The 14347-nt window shown below is 36.8% G+C and overlaps 2 protein-coding genes across 2 annotated transcripts; both read left to right on the forward strand.

Moving 5' to 3' along the window:
• Positions 1–710: 710 nt before the first annotated feature.
• ch25hl1.2 (cholesterol 25-hydroxylase like 1, tandem duplicate 2) lies at positions 711–2173 on the forward strand. Its single transcript, XM_056256647.1, has one exon. The coding sequence runs from the start codon at positions 1130–1132 to the stop codon at positions 1958–1960; it is 831 nt and encodes a 276-aa protein (XP_056112622.1). The 5' UTR covers positions 711–1129; the 3' UTR covers positions 1961–2173.
• A 1655-nt stretch (positions 2174–3828) lies between these two features.
• Positions 3829–13684, forward strand: tspan3a (tetraspanin 3a). The gene is made up of 7 exons (XM_056255929.1): positions 3829–4008; positions 6750–6941; positions 7530–7604; positions 8613–8714; positions 8808–8960; positions 9050–9133; positions 12648–13684. The coding sequence occupies exons 1-7, from the start codon at positions 3946–3948 to the stop codon at positions 12738–12740; spliced, it is 762 nt and encodes a 253-aa protein (XP_056111904.1). The 5' UTR covers positions 3829–3945; the 3' UTR covers positions 12741–13684.
• The last annotated feature ends 663 nt before the right edge of the window (positions 13685–14347 follow it).

Genomic DNA, 14347 nt, shown 5'->3' on the forward strand with positions numbered 1-14347 from the left:
ACTAAAAAGCCTAATCGTTTGAATCTGTTTACTGGTGCCTGAAATAATATCATTGCTAAATTAAAAATCTGCTCCAGCAATGATTTGTAAAAAAAAGATGTAGGATGTAATCACGAGCAACTGTGATTCGTCCAAACTGACCAGCGCGGAAGAAAGTAACATGTACCACGTGACACCGTCATCTATTGATACATCGGCACCGTTCTGGAAAAGCAAGCAGCGTTTATCTTTTTGGCTATGTGGCTGGTCCTCTGGATTATAAAAACGGTCCTACATTGCAGGAAATAGCGACAGGGACGCCTAGCTCTCTCTCTTGCTTTACAGGAGCAGTTTTGTGGATGAATGGGGGCGGTTGCTCCTCTGTACCAGGCTGGCTGCTGTCTCTCGACTGCTGATGTGGGGGTCTGATGCGTTACCATCCACATTTATTTTCTTTTTCTTTGTGAACTGTACAATTTTCTCCCTTTTCCTCGCGCCTGTTGCTCTCTCATGAAGAAAGCGGCTTTTATACCCGTAATACTAGCATCATCGCCTGCCCTGAGTGTAGAAACGGCACGATTGCTGCACCTTACCGACATCATAAATAAATAATTAGCATCGGATTAATGACAGTGAGAACTGTTGATATTCACTGAATTAAAAATACACGGTGAAAAATTGGATATTTGGCCTCTGATTTGGCCCAATCATAGCTGACCAATCAGAGAGAACGTATGGGCCAAAGCCACGCCCATTTAAAACAGCTTTATGCTAATCGCTATTCTATTTGTTTATTTTTTTCAGTGGTTTGAACTAGACGTCATCGACGCCCTCTTGCTTTACGGAGTAGAATTACAACAGAACGTGTCAGGGCAAGTTCAAGTACTGAGCAATACATTTATATCCAAACTGTCCTAAAACACATCTTTAAATCCTATAATGTAAATAAATATATTTATTACGTTTTCTAAACAACGTCTACATCAAAATACACCCCTAAATAATTTACAAACTGAAAGAGTGTATAAATATTTCAGTACAAGTCATCAGATACCTGAGCCACATGAAACTTCCAGGAGAATGTCGTTAAGAGAGCTAAACAAGAGTTTTATTTGATGCTGAAAGAAATATAGTCGGATAAACTTTGAAAATGACTCAAGTGCATGTGTTTGAGATTATTTGGGAGGCCTACCAGGCACAAGACTCAGTTTTGCAGCCTTTGTGGGACTACATGCGACTCAACCACTCTGAAACTCTCCGGTCTCCTCTCTTTCCTGTGATTTTGACCGTAGCATCGTATTTTGTTCTTTGCGTACCCTACCTAGTCTGCGACATGGTGGGAAAGAAGTGGCCAGCTATTTACCAGTACAAGATTCAACCCAACAAGCTGCCCACAACTGCAATGCTCCTTCACTGCAGTGGAGTTACTCTTTATAATCACCTACTTCTGGTGTTTCCTGCAGCAGTGGCGCAGTGGTTGTGGAGACCTCCTGTTCCTCTGCCTGAACAAGCACCTACATTGCTTGAACTTGTAGGTGGGGTGACTGGAAACCTTCTTCTCTTTGACTTACAGTATTTCATCTGGCACTTTTTGCATCACAAGATCCGCTGGCTGTATGTGACTTTCCATGCCATCCACCATAATTACTCTGCCCCCTTTGCTCTGGCCACACAGTGCCTCGGCGGGTGGGAGTTGGTCACGGTGGGCTTCTGGACCACGCTCAACCCTGTCCTGCTGAGGTGTCATCTGCTCACCACCTGGATGTTCATGGTGGTCCACGTGTATGTATCAGTGGAAGACCACTGCGGATATGATTTCCCTTGGTCCACGTCTCGTCTGATCCCATTTGGTGTTTATGGAGGTCCGAGCATGCATGATGTGCATCACCAGAAACCTAATACTAACTTTGCACCCCATTTTAGTCACTGGGATAAACTGTTCGGCACTCATGCTGATTTTAGTTTTGCTAAAACTCAGTGATGAGCATGCATGCAAATGTATTTTAAAAGTGCATGTTTGTTTGCTTCAGGCAGAACTTTTGGAATCGACTTTATTTGTATACAGACAGTGCAACAAGAAGGATTTAAGCACAAATAAACTAAAATCGATGCAATGTACATACACTGCAGATGATTTTAAACCATCATTATAAAATAACTTAAATCTTAAAATATTCCAAAGTTGTAACCATTTACAGGGTTACAGAGTTATTTGTTTAATTCTTACCATTCTGGTAAAATCTTATATAAATATATAACATTTTTAGAATTTTATAAATATATAAATTTAGAAAACACATTTATACAACCATTTAAACACTAGTCTTACATATATGAAAAATAAAATAAAAAATACTTTTGTAAAATGTAGCTATAATGTAATTGATTTAGTTTATTATCCATAATTCTTAAAGCCGTATTTTATAGAAACCTGATATGAATATATATATATATATGCTGTCAAATCGATTAATCACGATTACTCGCATCTAACATAAAAGTTTGTGTTTATATATGTGTGTGTGTATACAGTATTACAGTATATTATTATATTTATAAATATATATATATATTTGTGTGTGTGTGTGTGTGTGTGTGTGTGTGTGTGTGTGTGTGTGTACAACTACACATATTGTACATATATCTACAACACACATATTGTACATATATTATATAAACACAAACTTTTATGTTAGATGCGATTAATTGATTTGACAGCACCTTATATATATATATAAAGGAAGAGATTTCGATATGAACTCAAACATTTCTCATCAAATTCTTTTAAGACCAAATAATCTGAGTAATAAAATGTTTGGATGGGGAAAATATGTAAATCAAGAATTATTTTTGTTCCTCTTCCATGGTAGAAAGACATTAAACCAAACGTGGTTAACCAACCACAAGAGGAAAAAGAAAAAACCCTCAACCCTTCATACAGTTTATTCAAATAAAGCAGATTTGGATATGTGTGCAAACTCAAAATAGACTGCACTGCAGTTATCTCTCATTTCAAAGCCTGTTTCTTTACTTTCTCTTCCTCTTTTTTGGTACATTTTAATATTTAAACATTTGTGGTTTATTTATTTCATGAAATAGTTGACCCTGCAAACCTGCAGTCATGTGTTGTATGCATGTAGGCTTGCAATTGACTTTATGCACAGCTGCACTACTTCCTGAACTTAAGCCAGCTCCTATATTTCCTGTCTTACATTATTGGACACACTGATTAATTCAGGTGTGTCTGATTATTGTTGCTATGACTACTGAGGTCAGGCACACCTGAATTAATCAGTGTGTTGTCCAATAATGTAAGACAGGAAATAAAGGAGCAGGCTTAAGTTCAGGAAGTAGTGCAGTTGACTAGTGATTACGCAATTCAATGATGTAACAGCAGGTGTCAGTAAAGAGATTACCTTGTTAAATCCCTTTGTGTAACTCTTGCATGTGAACCCATAGATATACATAATGTGTGAACCTACTCATAGTCATACAGGTCTATGTTTTGATGTGGTAAGAAAATATGCAGTTGCAGTTACAAAAGCTGAAATAAAGAATAGTTGGCATTGGCATTTTTTGAAGAAAACGTGAGTGGTGCTTGCATGTGAAAAACATGTCATATACTGATAGTTTTGATCGATGCTTTGTTAAAGCAAGCGCTACTAATAAAAATCTATTAACAATATAACGTCATAAAATGTCTGTCTCAAAACCCAGTTATTTTCCTACCTTAATAAATATTCCTCTGTCATAGGCTGCTCGCTCTGTTTTGGCACAGCCAATGAGAGTGCGTCATCTGACCGCTGTGTGGCGCTGTTCCCGGATCAGACTGTCTCAAACACACACACACACACACACACGCATACAGCAGTGGAGGTATGGCAGCCAGGAAACAGACAGCCATTTTATAATCTGCAGCCTGTCTGTTATATTTGCAGTTTAAACGGCTTTTTCCATCTGTTAATAATGGGCCAGTGTGGGATTACGTCGTCTAAGACGGTCTTGGTGTTCCTGAACCTGATATTTTGGGTAAGTTTGAGGTGTTTGAGACTGAATTTGAGAGTGCGTCAGATGGACACCTGACTGTGTCGAGCAGCTGCATTATACACACACTCTTTTATATCACCAATTCATTTATACAATCTTTTGAAATACAATGCATACTTTGCTATATTTGATATGCCTATTTTGTTTTTAATGCATTATTTAAAAAACTGCTCGTTGCTGCGTATTGCAATGTCGTGTCACTCGTGTGTTTACATATTCCGTCTTAATGATTCTGCGTTTAAGACTTTTTAATGGCCAATAAACAGCGACAGTATAAAATGACTGTTAATTTTGTTTATTTTATTAGCCTTGAATGAGTTGCTGTTCGTGAATTGGCCAGTCAGGGTCTTTGTTGCGTTTTAGCCACAAAGCAGGTTAAGTTTTATTGTTTGTAATGTTAAAGGGACAGTACACACAAAAATGGCAATTCTGTTATTAATCACTCGCCCTCATATCGTTCTAAACGCGTAACTCTTAAGTTAATTTTCGCCGCACAAATGAAGATCTTTTGATTTAATGAAATCTGAAAGATTTCTGTCCCTCCATTGACAGCTAACGTTACGCAATTACCACTTTGATGCTTCAAAAAGTTCATAAAGAGATCATAAAACTAATCCATATCATATGAATTGAGCTTTTTAGTCCACATTTTCTGAATAGACTCGATCGCTTTATATGATAAACAGATTGAATTTAGGCTTTTATTAAACCAAGTCCTCCTTAGGCAGTTCCTTTTGGAATTTGTACAAGCAATCCTTAAGGATACTAATAGCAGTTATCACACAAAACAACAAAGAACATATAACATATTAGGAACTGGAATAACAGTTCCTAATATGACTAAGAAAATAGTTTAAAACCATATTTTCTTTAACTGTACATTATTTCAATACAATACAATCATTAATAATAATTAAGTTTTGATAAAGACAATATCCAGTTAAATAAGAACAAAAAAGAATTGATCAAATAATAATTGACAATAAAATAATGGAGAAAAATAATCCAAATGGAGATTTACTAATATAAATATCCTAGCTAATATCGAATAAACTGATTGATATTCATGTCTCATAGTTTTGACCAATGTCAAATGTTGTGATGTTGAGGTGAATTTAGGCATACAATAATGTAATGCACAATATAAAATAAACAATATGTAATAAAATATGAAACAATTTACATTTAGGATCTTCAAAAGAAAAAAATTCAACAAAAACAAAATCAAACTAACTTGTGATTTTGTGCACATTGGGTTTGACAGAACTGGGGCATTGGTGGCAAAGTTTTACATTTAAGACTTAAATTGAGCAGTCGGATCTGTAGGAACACTACTCCACCTGTCAGCTTGCTTTCCTTGTCTTTGTGCCTTTGATTAATCTCTTTAATCTGGGACTGAATTAAGTTTAACGTCGTCTCCTGGCAGATTGAGGATATGACACTATCCTGTTCTTTTTTTAGGGATCAGGCTGCTTTATTAAATCCTCATTGTTCATAATTTTAGAGCCTGAGAGCTGTGCTTCATTGATTTAAAGGAGGTTTTATGGTTCTATTGTAAATGGGAAAGACCAAATCCCTATAAAACAGTTTTTTCCTAAAATGCCTGGAGGTCCATGGAGGACGCAGACCACTTATTTGTAGCCATTTGATTTGATTTGACCATTTATTTTGGTAACACTTTTTTTTTGATGGTCCACTTTAGACATTCTACTAACTATAAGTAACGTTGCACCTACATGTCAACTAACTCTCATTAGAGTATTAGTAGACTGTAAGATCTATTAACACTTTATTTTAATGCTCCCAACCGACATTCTACTGACTAGAAATAACTTTACAAGTACAGGTCAACATATTCTACCCTAATATTACCTAACCTAACAGTCTATACTAGGGACGCACAATATCGACCAATATATTTTCATTTTTAATGTTATCGTTATTGGCCCAATAAGACAATTTGACATATATATTTCAGCCGATAAATAATGAATTATTTCCTTCAGCCGAGACATTTCACCATGATGGCTATGAATTGCTGGAAATATGATTGGAATCACTTAAAATAGAAAAATACAGTTAAGTACAACATGTGCAGCGCAATTCTGTCATATAGGCTTTATAACATTACAATGAGAACATTATAATTGTGTGCTTGGGACATGGATTTAATGGAGAGACTTTTTGTGTTTATAATCAGGCTCTCAAAAATTAAATACAAATTTGAATTTAGATTTATCTGCCAATATATTGGTTAATGGCTTTCAAATATAAAGAATTATTGGTATCGGCCAAAATCGGTGCATCCCTAACTAATACTCTAATGAGAGTTAGCTGACATGTAGTTGCAAAGTTACTTCTAGTTCATAGAATGACTAAAGTGGACCATCGGAATAAAGTGTAACGGTAACCTTTATTTTTCCCTGTCTCATTTCCTTTCTGATGAGTATGAGCTTTTCTGTGTGTTGACCTTCAATTTTGGATCACGATTTTCTTGTTGGTCAGCATTCCAAATACGTATTAAACTTGTTTTGAAAGTCAAAGTGACATGAGTAAATGTGTGTTTGGCTCCTCACTTACCTGTATTCTGATGTACTCTTTTAATTTGATTTTCTAGAGGACTGCATTCAAACCAATTCACTTATTTTGAGTTTTATCTCTTGGCATGAAAACACATCATATCCGCTTTCAGTAAGTAGCCTAACTGTGTTATCTACTTCTAGGCCGCTGCTGGCATCCTGTGCTATGTTGGAGCCTACGTGTTTATCACGTATGATGACTATGACCATTTCTTTGAGGATGTGTACACCCTGATCCCGGCCATCGTCATCATCGCAGTCGGAGCGCTGTTGTTCATTATTGGACTCATTGGATGCTGCGCCACTATTCGAGAGAGCCGTTGCGGGCTTGCCACAGTTAGTAAACTATTAAGTTCCCAGCACTGCATTTTAGTGTTTCTCTTCAAGATAATTCACCCCAAAACGATTATAATTTACTCTCTTTGAAATACACTTCTGTTTGGGGTCTGTAAGATTTTCTTATTTGAAATTGATACTTTTATTCAGCAAGGATGCATTAAATTGAGCAAAACTGACAGTAAAGACTTTTTAATAACAAAAATATTAAGCAGCACAACTGTTTTCAACATTGATAATAATAATAAATGTTTCTTAAGCAGCAAATCAGCTGATCATGAAGGATCATGTGACACTGAAGACTGTAGTAATGATGCTGAAAATGTAAATAACATTTTAACACATTCAAATAGAAAACAGTTATTTTAAATTGTAATAATATTTCCCAATAGTACTGTTTTTACTGCATTTTTGATCAAATTAATGCAGCCTTGGTGAACATAAGACTCGTCTTTCAAAGCTTTTTAAACCATAGTGTAGTTGCTATTGACAAGTTTAGACGATAAATAAATGGATATGATTATAGTTAAGTGTTGTTTATATATATATACCTTGCTTTTCTGAAACCCTTGTGTCCCTTTTTTACAGTTTGTCATCATTCTCATGCTGGTATTTGTGACTGAGGTGGTTGTGGTGGTTCTTGGCTATATTTACAGAGCAAAGGTAAGTCCTGCATGTAAAGGAAGTCAATATTTATTGAAATAGGAGTGCCTACATCTCTTTTGTTTTTTATATGAAAGGTCCTTTCACACCCTTTCAGTTGTTCAAAAGTGAACAAGGCATGCAATGCAATATCTGTGATGTGCTGTACTGTTGTTATAGCGATGCTCTCTTTGACATATAGACTAGAGAAATACGTCTCCACCTACATAATGAAAGGGTTTAGTGAAAGTTGGATGTCGGGGTCAGAAATTAATGTGGGCTGGGGGCAAAATTGCTGTCAAAATGAATAAAAATTCCCTTCTAAATTCAAAATATCTGAAAAAATGCCATTTTATGATTTCCTTTTCTTGTTTTTTTTTGTATTTATAACATATGATATACTTAATGTTACACAAGCAAGAGTGCTGTTTTCCTGAATATCAGCCCGATGGCAAATGTGATATTGATTTTATATTTCAATAAACAAGATAATATTAAGTGAATTACATTTTAGACAGAAATCGGTCCCACGTTTTCAAGAATGCAATGTTTTCAAGAAATAGGTTGAGGAAATGATTCAATGACATATATAAAGTCACTCACTTGCTTTGTCCCTGAATAAATCAGCCATTTGAACTAGGGCTGTCAGTTAAACGCGTTATTAACAGCGTTAACGCAAACCCATTTTAACGGCGTTAATTTTTTTTATCGCGCGATTAACGGTCTTTTTGGCCTATCAAACTTTGTAGGTTTTTTTTTTCACATGCTTTTGCAACAGGACGCGGCATGCGCGACAATGGGACAAAAAGAAATCAAGAGCCATTTAGAATAGATAAAAATGTGTGATTAATTGCGATTAATCGTGAGTTAACTATGACATTAATGCGATTAATCGCGAGTAAATATTTTAATCGTTTGACAGCACTAATTTGAACGCATCGGTTGAATTAATGCATTGATTTAATAAGGTTTGAAAAAATTGCCATGAACGGAAAGTTAATTTCTGTCACTTGTGAATATGGTTTCTAGGTGGAAGATGAGGTCAATCATTCCATCCAGAAAGTGTATAATGAGTACAACGGCACCAACATGGATGCTCCCAGCCGCGCTATTGACTATGTGCAGAGACAGGTGAGACTGCACAAAACATTCGGTTATAGTATTTTCATTAAATCAGTCCCCGACCCCTAATAAAATCACCATAATGTCTGTCACAACGTAAAGCTCCATTGTTGCGGCATCACCAACTACTTGGACTGGAAGAACACCAGCTGGTTTAAGGAGTCTAGGAACAACAGCGTGCCACTGAGTTGCTGCAAACCCAACGTGAGCAACTGCACCGGCTCCCTCTCCCGTCCCGGAGACCTCTACCCTGAGGTGAGAGCCCTCATGTGTGCTTGTGAGTGTAGCCGATGACGCAAAGGAAGTGTGCATGTGATGTTAATGTATCCGTTGAACCACCTTAGGGATGTGAAGCCCTGGTTGTGAAGAAACTGAAAGAGATCATGATGTACGTCATCTGGGCCGCTCTGACATTTGCTGCTATTCAGGTATGCTGTTCTTAATTAATATATTTTTTTTTTTTTTTGGTCTAACATCATCTTATTTAAGAAGTGAAATCCATCTCAGGTAAAATATGTCTTCCGTGAATTTCTTTCTTTCTTTTTTTGTGCAAGTATAGTGTCGATTCAGTGATTTCAGTCATGCAAATGCTTAGACCTCGGTTTTCCCAAGCGGGTTTCGTGATTATCAAATCAAAGACTGCGGTTTAATTAAATAACTGTATAGTGGAGCTGCGACCATTAATTGTTAAAGCACTAAAGCACTCGGCGGCGTCTCTGTGCTTTTGTTGCCCTGTAGCCGCTGAATTCACACAGCCTTTGACATTCATACTGTTTCAAACAGCCTCTGGCGCATAAAGGCCGTGTCTTGGGAAGGCCAGCACATGCCCGTGACTTACACATGATTACTGATACTGACACAGTCTGTCTGAATTAACAGCAAGAAACGGGGCAGAAGGTTAGGTTGTTCTTGGCAAACATGCATGAATTACACCAGATGTTCTCAGGGGTTATTTGACTTGTTTTTCCTTTTCCTTTTCCTTTTCGTTTTTTCCACAGTCTGAACTTAGATTAAATTTGCCGGCGCCAGTGAGAAGTTCTCTCTCGTTTATAGACCTTTGTCACAGAGAAAATTTGACAATCTATTGAATGTTTCGCAAGCATCTGCGTTACCTGGAAACAACTTTTTTTTTTAAGAGCCCACTTTTTTTTAACTATTTGTTGCAGATTCTGAAATAGAGCGGCAGTGTGGCACTTTTAGTAACATCAGTGGCAGTAATTCTAGACGCCTCTGGCTTATTTTGTGCTGTTGGCGAGCAGCAGTGGTCTCATCGTCTGTTACCGGTATTGTGCATGTGCTATTCTTATTCTCACAGTGTTGCTAAAGATATGTTACTTTGTACACTAGGGCTGAGTAAAAAATATCGATTTCTCGATATTAATCGATTCTCATTTTTACGAACCGATATCGATTCTTAAATCTCAAGAATCGATTAGTCATCCTGTTTTCATTTGATGAATGAATGGCACATTGTAGCGCGCATCCCATCCAATAAATCGCAATAATCTTTGTGCTTTCTTACTATTGATATGAAACAAAGTCTCAAATTTCAAATTACGTCCATTTTCTTACGAAATTCAAAAACATAAATAGTGTTTTGGCGCTGTGGCGTGAGATCGCTCTGGCTCAGCTCAGCTCAAGAGGAGTAGCAGCACATGATCTCGTCTTCTGCCTTAATAATACCAGTTACAGCGCGAAATAAACATGAATGAACGTCTGAAAGTGTGTTAAAAGATAGAGTACAACTTATCGAAATCCGTATCGTCACATGGAATCGCTCAATCAGTGTTTCAACCGTGGAAAGTCGTCAGTAAAACAACAATGTCATATAACGTCACATTTACCTCCGAAAAAACATATGTGACCATAAACTCGTTAGTCAGCTAGAAAAGTTAACTCTAAAGAGGAGCATTTTGCTAAATATATGCACCATATTACATATTCATTATAATTTTTAATTTTCTTCGATATTTAATGCATGTTTGAATAAATCTGGCAAGTTTTTTATGACAGCCACCATTTAAATGTTTATTTCATATAACTTTATTATTATAAAAATAAATAAAAGTGTAATTTAAAGGTGCCCTAGAATGTTTTTTTTAAATTATTTTATAATGTTTCCTGAGTTGCCCTTATAATGTTAGTATGTTTTTTAGATCAAAAATAGTCATAATTTAGAAACAAAAGGCATTTTTCCTAGCCTGCTTTTAGCCTCTGATTTGAACACTCTGTTTGAAGGGGCGTGTCTGCTGTGTGTAACCGGCCTCTGCTGTGATTGGCTGACATGCTTGCATATGAAATAGCTATGTATTACATGTGGAACTCAATCGAATAATTTTACTACAGCTATTATACGTTTTTACTATTACAGCTATCGAGATTAACGAATCGTGAGATGTTTTTAAAGTATTTAGATCTATTCCCATCACATACAATGTTGGCGTGATGAGCATTGAGCAGATGACAGTGTGTTGATCGCGAGAATGAAGATCTTATCATTGCAACACAGTTTCTGCACTCTCTCTGCTTTCACCAATGCAAACACGATGCTGTAAATACAGTAAGAGCTTCGTTGTGCAGTGTAACGTGCGTCATTGAATTCATAACGAGTTTGGCAAGTGTCCAGATAAACTCGCGCTGTGGAAAGATTGTTCTTTGATCCTTTCTGTATATAATTTATTCACAATTTAAATAAGTTTTTTTTCATCCTACTAAAAGAAACGATGTGAAGTTGATATTTTAGTCACTGGCTTGGCTTACTGATGCATAAACAGTATTGAACGATTTTAAGAGAAAGATTACCTGTCTGAACTTGAACAATTACACATCAGTTCAAGTGTTGCTTGGTAGCTCGATCCGAGTTGAGGAAACAGTCGTCGGTGAAATGTTTGGAAATTTCCAGAGAAAATAAAATTAACCCATGTTTCTTCAGAGGCTCGGATGAAGGAACTAAAAAATACTTTTGTGTTCATGTGTACATCCAAACACTGAGCAACTGCCATGCTTCGGCTGCGCAGTGCCGCCTGGCATTGAACATGGGCTGGCATATGCAAATTCTTGGAGTCGTACATATTAATGATCCTGACTGTTGCGTCACAGTCGGGTATATGTGGAGATTCGCCTGTTTTTCAGGGGTGTTTTTCAAAAACGAGATTTAAGTAAGAAGGAGAAAACAATGGTGTTTGAGACTCACTGTATGTCATGTCCATGTACTGAACTCTTGTTATTTAACTATGCCAAAATAAATTCAATTTCACATTCTAGGGCACCTTTAAGTGTTTGTATAGCTACAAATCAGTTCATTTTTACCTTCAATATTATAGTAGGCTAATGAAGCATAGTGGGTTACAACTGACTCCCATAGTTTACAGCATTAGTTAAGAGATTTGCTTTCCTTGAGAAAATTTGCCATGTATTGTACCTGATATCCAAAATGATCAATATTGAATCGAATCGAATCGAATTGCAAGCTTGTGAATCGAAATCGAATCGAATTGTGAAATTTGTGTCAATACCCAGCCCTATTGTACACTATTAGTATTCCTATCACAGTCCTGCAAAGATGACAGAAAATGTACTCGCATTTGCTGTCCTGCGGCCAAACATGAGAGCGGTTGCGTTATAGACCAAACATATAATGGTGAGTGAGTGGTACCTGGACGCATCAGTGAATGGTGAGATATTTTGCTAAATAAAATGATCCTGAGGAAGAATAGCATGAGAACTTAATGATGTCTGTTCTGTCGGTATCATCTCAGTGAGCTTTTCTGAGGGTTTACGCATGCGCAGTAAGGCGAATTTAGCGTTTGCCAACGTTTCAGTGTGGATGAGAAAGACGTAGTCCCACGGTTCGTCTCGGAGAACGTTCAATTAAGGCGGAAACACCTGAGAGAGAAAGAGACACGTGAGCTTTTAATGAACTCGATGTTTTTTTTCCTCCAGATGCTGGGAATGCTGTGCGCTGGTGTGGTGCTGTGTCGCAGAAGCCGGGACCCGGCCTATGAGCTCCTCATCACTGGAGGGACGTATGCATGAAAAAACCTAGCAGACAGACTCTCTCTTTTCATGCACACACCAACAGTCACACACACACACACTGGGCTCAGGGTTCTGTCGGTGTGAGGTGGCACACTGGATATGCCCTTATATATCTCTTTGTTTCTACACACCTCACACAGGGTTTGCTCACACAATTCACTGGTGATGGGTGAAGCGAAGTGCATAATATTTATTTATACAGTACGTCACTGAAAATGACTGCGTTTTAATTTAAACCTTTGTCTTTCTCTCAAAGGCGTTGGGCCAGGCCGCAAAATGGCGAACAGCCAGTTTTTTATCCCGTTGAGAAGATTAAATGAACACGTGTATCGATAACATTTTCTCTTCCTCGTCTCTATCATATGGAGTGGAAGATGCTGTTATTGTATGGAATAATATGTGGAATGTATGCTTTCCTCATTTGTTAGTTTGCACTATGTGTACGGTTTAATTCTATATTACAAATACCAAGGTGGTAAATGGCTGGGATGGAGGAAATGAGGATCAACTCGTGGTACCGCTGTCTCAGATGTCACCCATCACCAGTCCGCTGCTCAGGGACAGTGGCAGTGTGAGAGACAGGTCTGGATTGACCACACAAGATTACTTGGCATTATGGGTCCAAATCGTACAGCTAAAGTGAACTATATGTTCGAAATGGTGTTCACAGCGGTTTACATGTAAAGTGTAAAGAGGTTTGGGGGACACTCTACATGCACTACCTAAAAGTTACCAAACTTATATTATTTTCCTTCTTTTTCCATTGCTTACAGTGTGAACATTACTAGTCTAGTAATATATAGTTTAAAGTTAGTTTGGATAACATGTAGGTATGTAGAACAGGGTCAAAAGTGTGTTAGTTTAAATGAATGTACATAGGGAGGAAACAAATGGTGAAAAGCTCGCAATTTCGATCTTCAAATAAATGTTTCATAAGTTGACACCTGTTATGTTGTTTCATTTTTGGCTTGAATGCTGTGGTTGCAAAATAACAACATGCAGGTACTTTAAAACAAGATCCCAGTAACACAAGGTAGTAAAACCGCAAGTAAAAATGTGGGACAATTTAAAAATAGCCAGAATTGACAACAGTTGTGTTTTGTTGTAATAAATAAAATAAAAATTCTACAAATAATTACTTGTATAGTATAAAAGGGTATTATAATATACATATAGTAATACAAAATTATATTACATTTTAAAATAGCTATTTGAATATGTTATTAAAGTGTAATATATTCCAGTGATGTCAAAGTTGAATTTTCAGCATCATTAATCCAGTCCTCAGTGTCACATGATCCTTCAGAAATCTTTCTAATATGCTGATGTGCTGCTCAAGAAACATTTACGATTATTGTCAATGTTGATGAAAGTTTTTGATGAATAGAGAGTTGACAAGAACAGCATTTATTTGAAATAGAAATCCTTTGTAACATTAAAAACATCTTTACTGTCACTTTTGAAATGACACAGCAGTGACTGATAGTTATTCCAGCAATGAACTAAAGTGCTACTGATCAACCATATAACTAAAAATGTCAACTGGCTCCTAAATGTTATATTTTAGGAACCAGTGGCTTTTTTTTTCTGGAGCTCTGTAACAA

This window comes from Rhinichthys klamathensis, unplaced genomic scaffold, assembly GCF_029890125.1.
Source record: "Rhinichthys klamathensis goyatoka isolate OS25496 unplaced genomic scaffold, OSU_Roscu_1.1 h1tg000005l_1, whole genome shotgun sequence".
NCBI lineage: Eukaryota > Metazoa > Chordata > Actinopteri > Cypriniformes > Leuciscidae > Rhinichthys > Rhinichthys klamathensis.